The sequence below is a fragment of the Rhineura floridana genome, chromosome 3, assembly GCF_030035675.1.
Source record: "Rhineura floridana isolate rRhiFlo1 chromosome 3, rRhiFlo1.hap2, whole genome shotgun sequence".
NCBI lineage: Eukaryota > Metazoa > Chordata > Lepidosauria > Squamata > Rhineuridae > Rhineura > Rhineura floridana.
Genome location: NC_084482.1, coordinates 6644789 through 6662912, shown reverse-complemented (window position 1 = coordinate 6662912; position 18124 = coordinate 6644789). Strand labels below are relative to the sequence as shown.

General features: G+C 45.6%; 1 protein-coding gene across 8 annotated transcripts in view; it reads left to right on the top strand.

Annotated features, from left to right (window-relative positions):
• Nucleotides 1-18124, top strand: part of PLXNA3 (plexin A3) — an 87821-nt gene that overhangs the window by 11005 nt on the left and 58692 nt on the right. For 7 of the 8 annotated variants that reach the window (XM_061614179.1, XM_061614173.1, XM_061614174.1 and 4 more), the window contains 7 exons: nucleotides 6345-6473; nucleotides 8015-8115; nucleotides 9649-9772; nucleotides 12191-12341; nucleotides 12958-13057; nucleotides 14989-15103; nucleotides 17267-17467. In XM_061614179.1, the coding sequence (XP_061470163.1) occupies nucleotides 6345-6473; nucleotides 8015-8115; nucleotides 9649-9772; nucleotides 12191-12341; nucleotides 12958-13057; nucleotides 14989-15103; nucleotides 17267-17467 (921 nt within the window). The remainder of the gene's footprint in view (nucleotides 1-6344; nucleotides 6474-8014; nucleotides 8116-9648; nucleotides 9773-12190; nucleotides 12342-12957; nucleotides 13058-14988; nucleotides 15104-17266; nucleotides 17468-18124) is intronic. The other variant, XM_061614180.1, reaches the window with a different exon arrangement.

Sequence of the window (18124 nt, the reverse complement as noted above, 5' to 3'; positions counted from 1 at the left end):
TAACCCAGCTGCCCTCCCAGCTTACTTTCTGTCCCATACCACCACCACCACCCCAGCTGTGGCTGGGTCAGTTTTTGAAATGGAAGGATTGGGGGAAAGTGTCCTCAGGAGGCTGTGATGTCTGATCTTTGGGTCTGGTTGCCTGGAATTGAGTTTACAGCTTGTTGTAGGGGGCTGGGGGGAGAGAGGGAGAAGAGAAATGCTGTTTAAACTCTTGAACCCCTGGCAGGGGGCAGCAGGGGGAGGGTCACGACCCCCCTCCTGTTCCTCATACAAACGGTGGAGATTCAATTAGGATGGCAGGAGGCAGGGAGGTAGCCCCCTCCATCTGCCTTTGCTTCCCAGCTCTCCCTCCGCCGCCTGCTGCCTTTAATACACTAATTGCCTTGTTGCAGTGTAGCCCTGGAGCTTCACCCAGGGGTGACCTGCCTGTTCCCCCCAGTCAAGTCTGAAAAGGACCATTATCCCATTCCTTGGGAAGGGAGGAGGACTTGTATCTCAGTCTCAAAGCTCTGCAACTGAACTGACCCCGCAGGGGCCTTGTTGGTGTGTGGGGGAAGCTCAATGGGGGCTTTGTTGGCGAGAGGATGAAAGATCCTTTGAGCTCTCTCTGTGGGGCAAATGTGTTTGCATGTGTGTGTGTGTCCTCTCCATTGTAGATACCCTTCTTCAGATGTGAAAAAGACAGCAAGGCTGCTTTATTCTGCTCCTGGTTTCCACCTTGGCCCATGAGAGATGCCATGCCACGTAGGAGTGGCTTTAGGGCAGAGGTAGCCAAGGCAGGTTGTTGTGGACTCCAGCTCAGCCAGCATGGCCAGTTGTCAGGGATGATGGAAACTGTACAAGTCAAGTAATATCTGGAGGGCAACACCTTGGCTACCCCTGCTCTAGGGGTAGTTCCATTTGGGACCCATCTCCATCATACATTTTAAATACTACTATAGCACTTTAAACAGTCATGGCTTCCCCCAGAGAATCCTGGAAACTGTGGTTTATTAAGAGTGTCGAGAGTTGTTAGGAGGGCCCCCCTGCTGTTCCCCTCTCAGAGCTAGAATTCCCTGAGTTCCCTGGGGAAGGTGGATAACCACTCTAGGACATTATTGCTGTGTGAGGGGAATAGTAGGGGGTTCTCTCCTAACAATTCTTGGCACCCCTTAACAAACTACAGTTCCCAGGATTCTCTGGGGGGGAAAGCCATAAACCGTTTTAAAGTGGCATGATACTGCTTTAAGTATGTAGTGCAGATGGAGCCAGTCATCCTGTCCTGGAGAGAAAACTAGTCTGTTCCCCAAACTACACTCCATGGATACTTCTACCATGGTTGTGTAAATAGGGTGGATAATTTTGAGGGTTATGAAAGATAGGAGGAAATTCACTTTTTTCCCTGGATGCCAGTCCATTATGTGGGTATTAATCTGAAAATCCACCTTTTCCAATTGCTTTGTCCCAGCTCTGTCCCTCTTCCCACCATGTCAAGTGCCTATGGAGGGGATTTTGTAGAGAGTATATAGGTTTTTACGAGTGGGAGACTCCTTTACTCAGTACCTCTTATAGCTCTGTTAGTAGAAGACAGCCCCTAGCGTAAAGAGGAGCTTGGTTTCCTTTCATCCTGTTTCAATGTCTTTTCCTAGAAATAGAGACACATATGATCCACCTGTCCTTAATTATTGGGAGTGTGGTCCTTTATAACCTGTCCTTGGTAAATTACTATTTTTTTTAATGCTGTAAATAGGCTGTGGAGTCTCTCAAGTTTCAGCCCTCTACTCCAGGTCTCTGAAAGCTGGAGGGGCATGCATACCTCTATGTTTACACATGTCTGCATGCAGGTCTGCACACAGGAACACCCACACTGCCACTGAACAGCTTCCATCCCTCTCCTCTTGCTGCCTCTGCAGATTATAAATGTTGCTGAATGTGATTAAGGGCTGCAATCCTTAGGGGAGTAAGGCCCATTGCATGCAGTGGGACTGATTTCTGAGTAAACGTGATTAGGGCTGCACTCTACATTCTGCTTATTACAGAATAGCAGCAAACAGATCTATTTCATGATGGAACGTTTATTTGAGTTTTAGAAAAAGGAAATTGTTATGTTCAGTTTATTCACACACAGCTTCAGAAGTACAGGTCAGGCTATTTATTGAGGTTATTTTTAGATTGCTTTTCAGTCTTGTCGCAGATTCCCAAAGTGGGGGGTACAACAAAAGATTTGAACAATACCAATAAAATTACAAGCAGGAGAGAGAAAATGAAACAATCCAGCATGGGATTTATTAGTCAAGAACAAGACAATAGCCAGGCCAGGAACATCTTTAAAGACCCAGGTAGATAGCAAAACAGCCATGGAGGGAGCAGCTGGAGTCAACCTTTGCCCCCAGAGTTCTTCAATCTTGGATTGCCAGATGTTGTTGGACTTCACCAACTTTCATCCCAAGCTAGCTTAGCTAATGGTCAGGGGTGATGGAGGTTGTAGTCCAGCAACATTATTACTGTTGTTGTTGTTGTTATAGTTTATTTATGCCCCGCCTTATGGCCAAAAGGCCCTCAATCTGGGGGCCCAAAGTCGAAGAGCATTGCTGTACCCCATTCCTCCAGCCACTCTCTTTCCTCTGGGCCTTACTTGGCACTAATTTTGAATTCAAACAGCCCTTCACATAAATTCCTGATCAGGGAGTGAATCACGTATATTTAATATTTTTCACAATGTTTAAAGTTGTAGTTGCTTAAGACCTATTTGGAAGCCTATATTGGGTGGCTTGACCATGAAACTACTTGGGAGTTAAGTGACTCAAGTTATAAAAGGGCACACCCCATTAACAATATGGAAGTGTTCTGAAACTACAGGAAACAGCAGCATTGATAAGGAAGGCTATTTCACACTGATTATTGTGCAACTGACTCTGACTGTTGCAGTATAAATAAATGCAACATGTAGCAGGTGGGTAAGAGAGGGCTTGGATAATGAACCTTAATATAAGAAAAGGATGACAAGGGCAAGTGTTCCTATTTTCACTTATACACGGAAGCAATGTAGAAGGGGTTAGGGCAAGTGTGAGGAACGTTTGGCTTCCAGATGTTGCTAACCTACAACTCCCATCAGCCCCAGCAAGCATGGCCAATCAACAGGGATAATGTGAGTTACAGTTTTGCAACATTGGAAGGGCCAAAGGTTCTCCACACCTGGGTTTAGTGGATAGGCATTAAGAAATAAGGTTCAGGCCATGAGTGATTTTTCTCAACTATTGAATATTTTCTTTAAAAGAGAAGGCCATGTTATTTGTACTTCATCTAGTGCAGGTGTTCTTGCAACGCTGTAATGGGAAAAACCACAAGGTGGAATTCTCCCTTCCCCCTGCACAACCATTACAGAACACTTGCACTTGGCTGACTTTGTCTTCTCCTAAAGATACAGGATCAGTCTCAGGCCCTGAACCTGGCAACCCTAACTCTAAAGTAACATGCACCTTCCTTCACCCATTTGAAAAAGCAAATGTCAAATAGCTGAGGAATAATAACTGAAAAAACACCGAAAATTTTATTGGTAAGGTGATTTTTAAAAAATCCATACTGGAGGCTATTTGGGATCACTGGGAGTTGGGGGTGAAGAGAGAGACATATTGTCCTGCAAAGTGACATGAGGGTCTAGGCCACATTCAGGTTCTGGGGCTGTTTTGGAAAGCATCCTGTAAGTTCTGTCTGGGCTCTGTGAAAGAGTGCCTCCTGGGTAATTTGCCAAGCACATACAACTCCCCTGGTGATATCCAGCTAGTAGGTGGAAGTGAAATATTTCTGTACAAACTGGCACAACTGATGGCTCTACACACAGTGGCTATTCCAAACAAGTAAATGGGTGTGTGTCCTGTTCAAATGGTTTTAGAGGAAGCTTATGAGGAAGGGGTTGCTGGATTTTGGAAAATTCAGAAAATAACCATATTAGCAATTTAGATTTTTTTAGGCTTATTGAGTATATCAAAATACAACTGAGATAGCTGTCTGTATTTTAACTTGCAAAGCAAAACATTCCCCGGGAAAACAACAGAATACAAAAAAAACCCGGGAACTTTAATCACAACTCTCTTTTACATGGAAGTCATTTTGATTAACTTCTGCAATTCTCTTGTGTTTGAAATCTTATGTCTATTTTTAATATGCAAAGCCAAGCAGAATTACAAAATTGCAAAGAGCAACTTTTCATGGAGGAAGATTGCTAGTTTTAACTACACAGCAATCCAAACATCTCCCAGGGAGCAGCACAGTGGAGTAGTAAATCCACTGCCACATCTTAAGCCCTGCCAGCTGGTACTGGCCAGAGCAGCAGGTGGTGTGTGTGTGTTCATTGTAGTTCCTTTTTATTTTCATATGCCAGCTCCAGGCTCTCACAGCTGAATAGCTCAAGGATTTGGCTCCTCAGGGGATCCATGGGGTTTTGGATCCAGCCCTGCTAGGTTTTGTGGAGAAGTGCTGTTGGTAGCTTCCTGCCCTGCTTGGTACAATGTGGGCCTTGCAGCAGAACCCTCCCCACTGGCAGATGCATACAGATCCCGATGAAAGGTCACCTCCATTTTATCTGGTTTAGGATTGCACGGTAAATCTCACTGACAAATTAAAAATGTGTAAAAAAAATAGTTGAGTTGCTCCACACATCTCTCATCACCTGGTACTGTCAATATTACATGTGTTGCTATTGCTGCCGCCACTGCACACCCATGTTGTTTTTGCATTGGCAAGTAGTTGTCTCTGATATGCCTCAGGAAGCTAGATTTGGACTTGCATCCTTTAGCTGCAGGCCCCTATTCTGCATGCTTGATATGCACGTCAAAGTTTCAAATATATTTACTTAAAAACTTTTTTTAAATTGGTGCAATATCACCTTGAAAGTATCCGACACTGGATGTACCTTTGGATTTCTTGTCCTTCCCAAATATACCCCCCCATAGCAGTCTTAAAGGTCCAGCTTCTCCCTTCAAATAGACAGAGCGCTTTTGGGGGTTCACAAATGTATAATTCTGTGTGCAGTAGTGCGGACTGTTGGATTCCTGGTCATTATAGCTGCCGCCTAATCAAACCCTCCAAAAACAATTTTGTGGTTTTTTCTGTACAAAATTCCTTATAACCTTTATATGACAGGCCTGCACAACTTTTGACCCACCAAGCTGAATGTAGCCACCCAGCATGTATTAGGGGCGGCTAGGTGCTTGATAATCCCTCCAGTTTTTGCCATTCCAGGAGAATAGCAAACCAGGTAGTTTATTGAGCCCCAGGTTTGCTGCCATAATGTTGCTAGTGGGCTTCCTTTGGCTTAGTGAGTTACAAGTTTTACAGAGCTGATGCATCCCGTGGTGGTTGCAGGGATGAAAACAAATACTATTTTCATTTGACATAAGGGAAAATGTGGATTAGGGCCACATTTTGTTCTTTTTTAAAAAAAGCTCTTTTGAATATTGGACACACAAATATGCAGTTTTCTCCTTTCAAATGCAAGCAAGTTGAGGGGTGAGGGGAGACACTGAATGTTTGCTACTTGCATGTGTTTGGAAAGAAAAGGCTGTGATTTTAACGTGCATGTGGCATTCATACAGTAAGCAAAGTGTGTGTATATGTTGTGCACTGGAACCAATATACAGCAAGCCATATATGCAGCACACTTGGAGGTGGTGGTTTGTCCATTTATTGTGTGTCAGAAATTTGAACCTGGATCCAATATTCTTCTCAGTGGGTTCCATAGTTGGGAATAAACATTTGACAACCAAATTTAGGAGGTACCAACAAAAGACTTCTGTCTTATAGGGAGCAGAGTTCTGTGTCTGGAGTGCCTTTTGTCATGATAGTATGCTGCTATTCCTTTCATCACATCAGCGCACAGTTTCTCCAAGGGAACAATATCCCACTGCTGTCACCACATATGATGCATTTTCTTGTCTGTGTAGCTTTTCATGGTACAAAGTACTTCACAATCTTTGTTGCCCCTATAACAACCTGTGAGACAGATCACTCTGTTGTCCCTCTTTTTAAGACTGTTAAGGACATATGGTTGAGAGCATGATTTGTGGCAATACCACCCAGCAAATCAAAAGAGTGCTGAGCTGCAATTTGAACCCAGCTTCAAGCTTTACACCCTGTCCACTGGATCTTGCTGCTTTCTCTTGTCTGTATGCCCTCCACTTTATACATACCTGTCTACTGCCACCAACCTTTTGTTTGCCAACAAAGGCCAATTTTTCTAAGGTAAACCCCCTTAAATACTGGATTGTGACATGATCAGGTTTCTGATGATGGTGGGGAGAGGAGGAAATACCATTTTACATTTGGAGTATAAACAAAGCTGCTCATGCAAGCATACTCCACAGGTGCGTGTGGACAACCCAAATGAGGCCCATCTCTACGAGTCTGTGCCTGTAATGCCTGGAGAGCCGCTGCTGCGTGACATGGTCCTCAGTCCTGACCAGCGATACCTCTACTTGCTCAGCCAGAAACAGGTCAGCCTTGGAGTAAGGATGGGACAGAAAGGCTGAGTGGTTTCTGTGGTGCTTTGGCTGGGAGGTGGGGGGTGAGTTTGGATGTGGCTATCAAATGAAAGGATGTGCAAGTCTCATTCTGTTCTGAGGAACCTTTTTCAGCCCGAGCCTTCTAGGAGCTGCATGCCAGTGTTGGGTGGGGGCCAGAAGCCAAAGTGGGTGTGGTGAGTGAGAAAAGTAGGCTGGGCAACAGATGTGGGGTTTACCTTTGCACGGTAGACTTAAGTTCCAAGTCGGAAGTTTCTACACAGACACTTCCAACCAGGCAAGGAAGAAGCATTATCAAAGTTCAAGGAAACATTGCAACCAGGCAGAAGCACTTAAGGAGGGCACGGAGCAGGGCCAGTGAGGGGTGTGGTGTGGGGAGAGGGGGTGTAGCCTGGGCAGAGTCCTGAGGGTCAGACAGAGAGACCTGAAAGGCTTCATTTGGCCTCTGGTCTTGAAGTTCCCCACACTGTCCCCCGCTGGAAATGTGAAGGCCCATGGGAAAGAAAACAAAAATTGGAGGGAAAAATATTTTCCCCCATGAGTTTTATTCCATGATTTCCCCCCAAGTTTTTCCAATTTTTTTGGAAAAAAACGTAAAAGGCTTAGGAGACAACAACAAAACACTGGTTCTTTTCTGTTTTTTTCTGGGTATTTCCTGGGCCTTCATATCTCTATCCCCTGCCTTGAAGTTCACCCGTAATCCAGCTGCTACTTTTTTGTTTTTTAGTTGAGCCAGGCGTGAGCCCTGGAATGACACAAAGAGTGCAAGTAGGCAGCCCTGAGCAATTATAGTCACCCACATCCAAGGATAGGAAAATGGTCTTCCCACCTATAAAAGGCACAGATTCCAGGCACTTTTTTGTTTTTACATCAGTGCTAGGAGGGGGGCAATTTGATTCTGCATATATTTCAGTGTGTTTAAAATGTGACAATTAAGAGTAGCTAGGTTGTATTCCATCCTTTTAAGTGGGGAGGCGAAATCTCTAGCACAGTATTGAGGACTGCTGAGTACAAAAGATGGGGAAAGGGCTTTTGAGGGAGGGAGTGGTGCTTGGCAAAATTGTGCTCTAGACAACATGCCTAGAAGTGCAAGGAGGCAAAGAACCTGTTTTTTTCTTGATTATGGAAGTTGACATTTTGAAAGGAATTGCAAGGCTGTGTGTGAAATGGGATCAAATGCTGGGATGAAGGGTATGGTTTCTGTGGAAGAGGCTTGTAGGAGATTTGGTAGGTTATGGAGCTGATAAAGGACTACTAGGATAGATGATGTGTAGGGCTGTCAACCCCCCCCCCCTTGACAGGGCAGTTGTGCTTTTTAACAGGTGCATGACAGCAGACCAAAATTCAGCAGGTGCCTTCCCTATACCAGGAACTTGTGCCTGTTGCATTTTGATTTGTTATGTATCTGCTAAAGGCACAGAAACATTTTGTGTGTGGGGGGGGGACAACCCTGATGCCAAGGGGTCGAGAGGAGGAGGAAGGCCTTGCCTAACGATTTAGCTCTTTCCTCTCAGGTGGTGCGGCTTCCTGTGGAGAACTGTGAACAGTACTTGTCTTGTGCTGAGTGCTTGGGCTCCAGAGACCCACACTGTGGCTGGTGTGTCCTGCACAACAGGTGAGAGAATATTCCCACCACCACCACCCAAAAATCCCCAGGCTGGCGGGAAAAGAATCTGTGACCCACTACTTAAATGCTGTGTTCCCCTCCCTCCCGCTGTCAGGAAAGGGGGGTCAGTTAGGAAGGTGGCAGCCAACTGTGGTATCCTCTCTCCCCCCTCATACTGTGCCCTCCCTCTCCCCCCCTTATCTAGACTCCGCAGAAGCCTTAATCCTATTATATCTGCTAGCACTGAGCTGACTAGGGCGGAAGAGTTGGAGATGGTTGCACAGAGCAGGGGGAGAAGAAGATAGAAGCTGTTGTCCCTTGAGCTGGGAAGAGAGTGGGAGGTGGGATTTTCTTTCCTGACTCTGCCCCCCTTAACCTATCATGGTAAATAATATTGGGGAAGAATGCAAAGTCTTTTGCGCCCCCATCAAAAGCAAGCTTGAGTTTCATCCTCCCTGCAGCGCCTGTGCCCCTTGTGTATCTGTTTTGTTTTGTTTTCTCCTGCCCTGCAGCAGGCAGAGTAGAGCTAGGGGGAGAGAGAACAGGGCGGAGAGGAACTCTGTCCTCCCCAGCCCACCAGCCACAGCTATGTCTCTGCTAACAGATGTTTTCCTCCTTTACCACCCCCCTCACAATTCCCTATCACTGTCTCAGCACCTGGCACAGCAACTTGCACCTCCTGGCTTAATATAGAACTATGTGATAATGTGGGGGGGGGCTGAAAGAGTGAGAACAGAGGTGACACCCCCCCCCCGCATAGCAGTATTGGGGAGTGGAAAGAGAAAGAGAAGTGAGAGTTTCTGATTTTTGACTGCTGCTGCTCCAACCCTGAGCCAACGCTTTTCCCCCTGTTGCAGTCCTAGGCTCTCTAAATCAGGCTCCCCCTCCAAACCCCAGACCTGTTTCCACACCCAAGCATTAGCTCTTAATTTCTTAACTGGCAATGTTAGGTTTGTTTGCATGCTCCCCCGCATCCCTTTTTGGTTCGTGTGTGTGTGTGTGAGAGAGAGAGAGAGAGAGAGAGAGAGACTACTTTTCATTCTTCTTCACGGCTGCCATCTCCATCTGCAACTCCCCAAGCATCCATGGTTCCTTCCAGCGCTAACAAGCCTCCAGGGCCCTGGAGCGGAAGCAGTAGGACCACATTATGCTCCCCAGACTGACTTCCTCCCTGCCCGCCACCTCTCATGTGTATGTTTGTGTGTATGCTGAGCTGTCTGTTGCTTCTGCTTTCCCCATCTCCTACTGTGACCTCTGCTGTGCCAACTTTTCCCCTCAAGGCTGCCTTGTGCCTGTTTTTATTACCAGATCAGGAGATAGTCTGTCCCATTGCTCCCAAATGCTGTGAGCTTCCCTCAGTGGTGTGTCTCTGATAATTGAACCCTGATAAGTTCTCTTTCTCTTCCTTTGCTAGTGGGCTGCTATGAGCTTCCTCCCCCCCATACACCCCTGTCCCGTTAGTGGCAAACAGCGGCAGAAGGCTGTGGCTGTTGAGAGGGGCAGGATGCTAGCCACCCAAGCTGCCTTGTTTCTGTGCCTCAGGTGTTGTAGAGAAAGTGAGTGCCCCCGTGCTGCAGAGACTCACCGTTTCACAGCAACTCTGTCTCAATGTGTGCGGCTGCTTGTTGAGCCCAATAACATCTCGGTGACAGAGCCCAGCATTGTGGTGAGTATATCCCTTGCTTCCTGTTGGATTTCTAGCTTCATTTGGCAGGGAACCTCCTCTGTATGTGCAGGTGGGGAAGGAGCTTTTGCTACTGCGGCTCTTTCTGAGGGAGATCCTTTGCTCAAACCTGTGTTCCCTGGAGAATATATGTCAACCTGTTTACTGTTTCTCTCTCCCCCCACCCCCACCCAGTTATCTTCATTCCTTTCCATTTGAACCTTGGTGTCCTGAGGTCAGTTAGAACTCTGCAGAAGGGGAATTTGACCCACAATGGGGTCAATGGCCAAAAATATGTTGTTTGTTCTAGCAGAACAAATAGGCAGAAGAGAGAGGAGTCAGGCATTTGTTTTCTTCTTTTAGCCGCTTCCCTGCTACATTTGGATCATTGGCCCATAAAGCTGATTAATGCCATGAATTTTTTTTTTTTAAAAACCCTTTTTCATTGACAAAGTGGGGAGTCATAGCCATCCTGTAAGAATGCCCAATGTGATGTCTCATTGGATGTGAATCTATAACCCCCAGTGGTTTGGTTTGGTTTTAGTAAAAAATGAGGTGCTGATAGGCATATATTAGTAAAGGTGCTGTGGGTGCCAGCACAAAATGGCTGCCATGGCAGCAAAAGAAACAAGAAGAGGTGACGGTATTCTATACCAGTGAGTATTATTACAAAAAAAGCCCTCATCGTTACCCCTATACCTAATTAGGATATAGTGATAATTATGTCAGTGTCCTGCCTTTTTCTTTAGTGTAGGCAACAGGTTAGGATGTTAAATACTGTTTTATTTATTTATTGTACTTATATACCGCCCCATAGCCGAAGCTCTCTGGGCGGTTTACAGTAACTACAGTAACTAAATACTATGAAATGATGTAAATGCTGGGCTCAGTTACCTAGCCTGTTATGGAGTTGTATTTGCATCAATTGAAGGCAGCCATGAGAGTCAAACAATACCTCCAGTGGGTCACTGGCTGACAAAGAAGGGCTTTTTCCCCATATGATTCACTTGCTACATAGAATATAGATTCCGTTATAAACTGTATCAGTAAACTAGCTTAATTGGCTTAGCACTACATCTGGTGTTGTGTGGGTTAATTCCTGCTGTCCTTCACCACCATACCAAGCACTTGTAACAGCTGTTCAAACTCATACCTGAGACTCTCTATTCTTCATGTCTTGTCCTTCTTTTGTCTAAGCAATTGGGTCCAGGGCTATGTTGGATGCTGTGCCTGCAGGATGTGGTACTGGCCATGCAATTCAGATTCATAAGGAACTTAGCTTTATTTCATTTTTATTTTTTTTGTTTAAGAAAGCATGTTTCTAGCTCTTATGGTTGCCAAGATATGCTTGAAAGGGAGTGAGGTGACATCTAGTGGAAACTCAGAAGCCAGAGGAGTTGCTGAATAAGGTTTTAAGCAGTCAAGGACAGGACTTCAGTGCCCTGCATAGCTTCTTGGTCTGTGACACACAACCTAGCTAGTAGAAACAAAAATGTTTTTTGCAAAATTATATAATTTATTCTCCAAATTTTACTAAATAAGACAAAAAACCACTGGAAATGTCTTTAATTTCCATAATTTATGTCAGGATCATTCAGACCATAGTATTCCCGATCTCTATGTATGGATGTGAAAGTTGGACAGTGAAGAAAGCGGATAAGAGAAAAATCAACTCATTTGAAATGAGGTGTTGGAGGAGAGCTTTGCAGATACCATGGACTGCAAAAAAGACAAATAATTGGGTGTCAGAACAAATTAAACCAGAACTATCACTAGAAGCTAAAATGATGAAACTGAGGTTATCATACTTTGGACACATCATGAGAAGACCCGATTCACTAGAAAAGACAATAATGCTGGGAAAAACAGAAGGGATTAGAAAAATAGGAAGGGCAAACAAGAGATGGATTGATTCTATAAAGGAAGCCATAGACCTGAACTTACAAAATCTGAACAGGGTGGTTTATGACAGATGCTTTTGGAGGTCACTGATTCATAGGGTCACCATAAGTCATAGTCGACTTGGAGGCACATAACAACAACAAATATGTGTTGCAGAGTTTGGGCTGCCTTGTAGCAGAGAATTTGTCAGGTGGGTTTGTCACCAGTGCAGCACATGCAGAGTCCACAGAGGTGTTCCTTGGCACCCGCAGGGTTTCTCCTCCCGCTGCTGAAATTAGGCTTGCAAGAAGCATTCTATGGTAGCCAATAGAATAGGGTTCAATGTGTCCTTGATTTCATTATATGTGTTGTGCCTGTGACAGATCATTCAATTTGCAAATGTGCCCACCGGCCAAAAAAGTTGGTGACCTCTGCTGGGGGGCGGGGAGAACAATACGGAGCTCTCTTCCTTTCCTTTCATATAATTCCCAAACATATTACTCTGTCTAATGACTGCCCTCTCATGGGGTATTTTTCCAGCTTCAACTTACTGTCCACAATGCTCCCGACCTGACAATTGGCGTGACCTGCTCCTTTGAGAGTCTTGGAGAGAGTGAGGGGCAACTCCAAATGGATGGAGGGATCCAATGCCTTTCTCCTACATTGAGGGATGAACCACCTGGGGAGTATGGTGAGTGCTTAGAGGTGGGGAGGGAAAACTGGGGTAGTATAGTGGTTCAAAGAGACTGATCTGTGAGTTGGGAGGAAGTGCCTAGTTTTGCTCTTGACTGCATGAACATCTTATCTAGGTGGCTCAGGAGTAGCCACTCTGTCCCAGCCTGTGGCTCCCCCCACCCCTCTCTAATTGCAATATGGGATAACAACACTGACCTACCTTACAGTGTTATTACAAGGATCACAAGATGATGATTGTTGTTGTTGTTGTTATGGCATAAGGGTTGGGACCCAAATGGCTTTTTAGCAGGGGCCCTCTTTAAATCAGGCTTTCCCATTCATGTGCTATGCTATCATGATCATTCAGTACAGATTGGCTACCAGTCTTGTACTTTCTTTCATATTGGCAGATGGGATGTTCAGAAAATGAATGGAATTGTTGCCTCCCAACACACACATGCAGACACACAAATTGTAATTGCTTATGTATGAAAAGAGGAGTTTAATCTGCTTTTCAACTTTTGAGTGTGGAACGTCAGGTTGTTTTAGAATGTGATCTTGCAAATACATGCTTCCTAACATGGCTTACTCTCTCATTTCCAACTTCACCCACCCACCCAATACCTGTTCAGGTGATGTTCGCACTGTTAGACTCCGACTTCTCACCAAGGAGACTGGTGTTGAATTTGCCACCACTAATTTTGTCTTCTATGATTGCAGCCTTCTGCGCACGTGAGTTTTTTTTTAAATAATGTTTTTATTGGTTTTGGGTAGAACAGAATACAAAACAAGAATAACTTATACAACAACGAGAGAAAATAGTGCAGTTGACAATAGGAGTTATTGTACCTATAATGCTCTAGGGAGGTAAGCAGATATTAAATGGTTATTGTCCTGAATTGTTTTCCAGATAATATCCCAATGTGGACCACCAAATCTGACCATGCGAGGTTGGAGGTTTGCATGCTCCATCACTTTGACTAACAAAAACAATAAAGCTATACCATTGTTCATAGAACTTGTCTGCATCTGTTCTTTGTCTCATTGCTTTTGAACTATGTGTTAGTTTTTCCATAAGTGCTAATTTCCATATTTCCTGATACCATTTATGAATCATATGTGGCTCAAGTGTTTTCCAGGAAGCAGCTATCACCAGTCGTGCTGCTATAAGAAGAAAGTTTGTCAAGGTTTTGTGTATGATTTTATTGTTGGCTTCATCAGCTATAAGTAGCAGAGCCAGAGATGGGTCTAAATGAAGGGATTGATTGGTAATCTTGTTGATTTCATTAAATACTTCCTCCCAAGAGGGAACAATCAGCGTGCAAGACCACCACATATTGCACACGTGAGTTTTGACATTGGGGTGATGCCTCTCTTCCTCAGACTCCAGACCTTGTCCCAGCTTTGAGCAACTGTCCCCTCTTTGCTCCTCCCAAATGAAATGCTCCTTAGTCTTGATCCCTTTCCTTTAAGAAGAGTCCTGCTGGATCAAGCCAAAGGTCTTATCTAGTCAAGTATTTTGTTTCCCACAGTGACCAATCAGATGCTTCAGTGTCATTTTACCTATAAGCACCCATATTGTATGATGCCAAGCAATGACCTTCAGCTGGTGGGTTGGGACCATTGCTGGGTTAAACTTAAGATGGGTTGCAACAGCAGCACTGCCACCGTACAAATATATGATAAAAAAAATAGGCAATGGATCCCCAACTGCATGTTTGGGTTAAGGATGGGTCCCAGGCCTCGAAATATTGAAGAATACTGATGTAAAAGGTGGATAGTTGGTATCGCTCCCCTCTTCTGAAAGTAGTTTTCTAGAGACTTCCTTCCATGATGGTTTATATAATGCCACTCAAGTATATGATGGTGGACACAGTAACAGCGCTGCACACATGTGTATACACACAGGCCCCTACCCTAAGGAGATTACAGTTTAGAATATTTCTGCAGGGGGAGCAGGAAGGTGGAAGGCTTCTAGGCATTAAGCCTACAACTTGTGTTGAATGCTATGTCTCTAAATAGGGACATCTGAACCAATACAAAAGATGACTGAGCATCTGAAGAGTGTCCATGCCAGCTCTATTGCACTGTGGATGTGCGGGGGAGGGGGTTCAGGCCAGAAAGTGTGAGCAACTGGGCAAGCCTGAGCCTTGATGCTTCTCATTTTTAGAAACAAAGCATTGAAGGTGTCGGTGCAACGCAGCAGTACTAGCTCTGCCGCCTTGCTTTTTTTCCCCCAGGACTTGGCGCACACTTCCTTCTTTTTAAAATAGGAAATCACATACAATCTCTTGTTTAATTTTGAAGACATACTTTCCTCTCTTGGTTCTGGGGCACCCAGCCTTCTACACCATCAAGTCCGTTGGTGGCAATGGCTTCAGTCAACATTCCCCCAGGGCTTGTCTCTGTGCAAGCAGATGGCTTTTGCAGGACTTTTGGAGCTGATTCAATCAGTGTCTCTCCTCCCCCCCATCCTCCTCCTCCTTTCCCAGGAGTTCCACATCCTCAAGCAGAACAATTGCAACAGGGAATAAAAGGTCCAGGAAAGAGGAGGGGGTGGCATTTGTGGGGCAGGGTATAGGTGGGTGTGTGCCTGTTGTTGCTGCTCCTGCAGTCGTTTTCCCTTATTGACTATTTTTATTTCCCTCATCCCACCCCTACAGGTGCCTGTCGTGTGTGAGCAGCCACTATCCTTGCCACTGGTGTAAATATAGACACACTTGCACCCACAATGTTGCCAAGTGCTTCTTCCTAGAAGGGCGAGTCAACACTACAGAGGTGAGAGGAGTCCTGAGTCCTTACAGTGTACGGCTCCCTATCTCTGTCAGCCCCTTGAGAGCATTTCTGGACTTCAAGGCTACCCATATCCGGGCTGCTTGTTGCTGTGCACCAGTTAACCCATAGTTCAGTTTCACCTTCCCCCTAACCTTACCACTCAGTGTAGTCCACTGGAGGCTCCTCTCTCCTGCTGTGGCAGAGGCTGGGGAAATCCACAGGGGCTTGTTCTGTGTGACTGAAGTTTCCCTAAGGCACAATATGCTAGACAGGAACTGCTCCCTTCCTTGGCTGGCTGAGGGTTTGGGAGAGGAGGCTTCCCGACATGTGGCTTGGACCCAGAAAATTGCCTCCTTTCCTTGCTTTCTCAAGGGCTCTATGTTTCTGCATAATAGCAGAAATGGCTGCTCTCTTGCCTCCCCACCCCTCTTGTTGTTGCAGAGGACACTTGGATGCAGCAAGGAAATTTTCGCTCTGTTTTCAAATGTATGGAAATTGGGCAGAGTTTTGCATGTATTTAACTGCAAGATTAAAAAAAAAAGCAATGACTTTGCAACACTTTAAGATTGTGCCAAATGTACTGCTGATCCATGCTTGGGATGATGTGGGCAGAAGAAGGAAGGACTGAGTGAGAGCTGTGAAGTGGGACTGAGAGGACCAGGATAGTGTAGCAGTTCTACCTTTGACCACTGGAAGCTCCTTGCTCCCAGAACATGACAGCATCACAGCATATCTTCATACGAACATGAGAACTAGAAGCTTTATTCCAAACGTGAAAAGAGAGCTGAGATTTGTGAAAGCCAGATTTTCTTTGGATTCTGTCCTGAGTAGTGTGCAAGCAAATCATCCTTCTGCAATGGGATCTTGGTGTAAATGTGCATTCCGCAGGCCAGGAAATCCAAGCAATCAGGGAAGAGTCAGCAGGTGGCAGATCAACAGCACTGGCAGCCAATAATAGCATTAAAGTGCCTGTGCTGGGGAAGGGGACTGGATCAATAGGCAGGGGGGCGGGAGGACAGGGTCTTTGCTGGTAGTGGGGCCAGTTGCTCACGATCAATCGTCTGGCCAGGCAGCGGGATCAATAGACCTAGAGGCGCCCGGGGCTCTTTGTGGGTAGGTAATTGATAGCAGCTCCCTTTGAGGGGCCAGCGTTTGAGTTGCGGTCGGATGTGGTGGCTGGAGGTGGGAGTGGCCTGGACAGCAATCTTGGAGACTCTGGGAAGTGGAGCTTTCACTGTAACTGTTAGGGTTGAAATACTGCTAGCAAAATGTGCGCGCTCAGGACCTGTGTGTGTGTGCATGCTGTACACTAGAACTGCGAAGTGACAGAGCTAGTGGAGGAATGGGTGTATGTGGAGGGGGAGATGGCTTGCTTGGAGCTTCCAGGCCCCTCTTCCCTCCTAGCCCTGCCTTTTGTCTTGACCCAATTGTCTTGGGTCTGGACAGGAAGTTGCACCCGAGGCTCAATTGTTCTTCAGGTCAGGACCACAGTTTCCTCTATTGCTTCCCAGCATCACTCCCACCCCGCCTCCCTACTAGAGCGATGTAAACAGAGCAGTATGCCTCCTTCCCTCACTCCACAATCTTTCCTTTGGTACCAAGGAGCAATTAACCAGCCTCTGGTTTCCATGGTAACTTTGAGCGCCCAGCAGGCCCTTTCATCTCCATCTTTCTCATGCGGTTGCCCCAGGCAAGAGGAGGAGCTGGGAGACAGGCTCCTGGGTTTTATCCTCTGCTCGGGATGTGGGCCTGTGGGGTCATGTAGCTGTTCGTTTGGGGACAGAAAGAGCCTGAGTGGTGGTTATATGGTAACCCAGTGACTAACTGTGGGTGTCTTCAAGCTTGAACTGGGGTTGCACCCTTAATAATACCTGGAAATCAGTAGAGTGGGTCAGTGGGCTTATTTGTGAGTAAGCTTGGACAGGGGTAGACTATTAAAAAAAAAAAAGCATCTCTTCCCATCCCTCCCCCCACATTCCCCCTCCATTTCTCATGTCTGCTTTCAAATGTAATACCCTGGTTAGAATTTAGAAATATATCTCTTTTGCTTTCCATCCTACACTGACAACATTCATATGTGCACATGAATAGCATGAGGAGGGAGGGGGTCAAAAGCACTTTTAATACCATTTGTACAAATGCCTTGCATCTCTTCTTTTCCTGTAGGGCTGTCCAGAGCTGCTTCCTGGTGGGGAAATCTTGATCCCAGTGGGAGTGTTGCAGCCCATTACACTGCGTGCCAAGAATCTTCCACAGCCTCAGTCAGGGCAGAAAAACTATGAGTGTGTCTTGGGCATCCAAGGCCACCAACAGCGTGTCCCAGCCGTACGCTTCAATTCAAGCAGTGTACAGTGCCAAAACACCTCGGTGAGAGAGCCACACTTTCATGCCTATATTTTAAATCCCCTTGTCCCCAGCATTCTGCAGCCATGAGGGCTGGAAACTTAATATTGAAAAAGAGATTGAGTTGCTTGGTCTTCTGCAGCTGCCAGCAGACTTTTCCCCTGCCCCTGTGCGTCACCTCCTCTACTTCTTACAATTGTAAAACATCGTCTTGTGCATCTGTGGTGCAACCTGCGTGCATGTTTTTAAGGCAAGGAACAGAATTTGTAAACCCATCCCAACTGATTACATTCCAGAGGTTGGAGTGTTAGATTTAGACCTTTTTGCTGTTGACTTGCTTGGCAGAGCCATCAGTTGGCTAAATCTCTCAGCCTCGGTTGCCCATCTATAAAATAGAAATGGCCTTATTACAGTGGTCCTGAAAGGGTGAATGAGTTAAGAAACATAAAGTATTCTATACATTTAACAGTAGGTGTCAATGTTTTTGCATACATGCTTTAGCACACCACCACAAGTGTAAGAAGCATTGCTCTTTTAAAAACTCAATAACACTTTCTTTTGGAAACCCTATGCCAGAGATGGGAAACCTTTGTCCCACCAGCTGCAACACCTATCAGTACAAGAACATAAGAAGAGCCTGCTGGATCAGGCCAATGGCCCATCTAGTCCAGCATCCTGTTC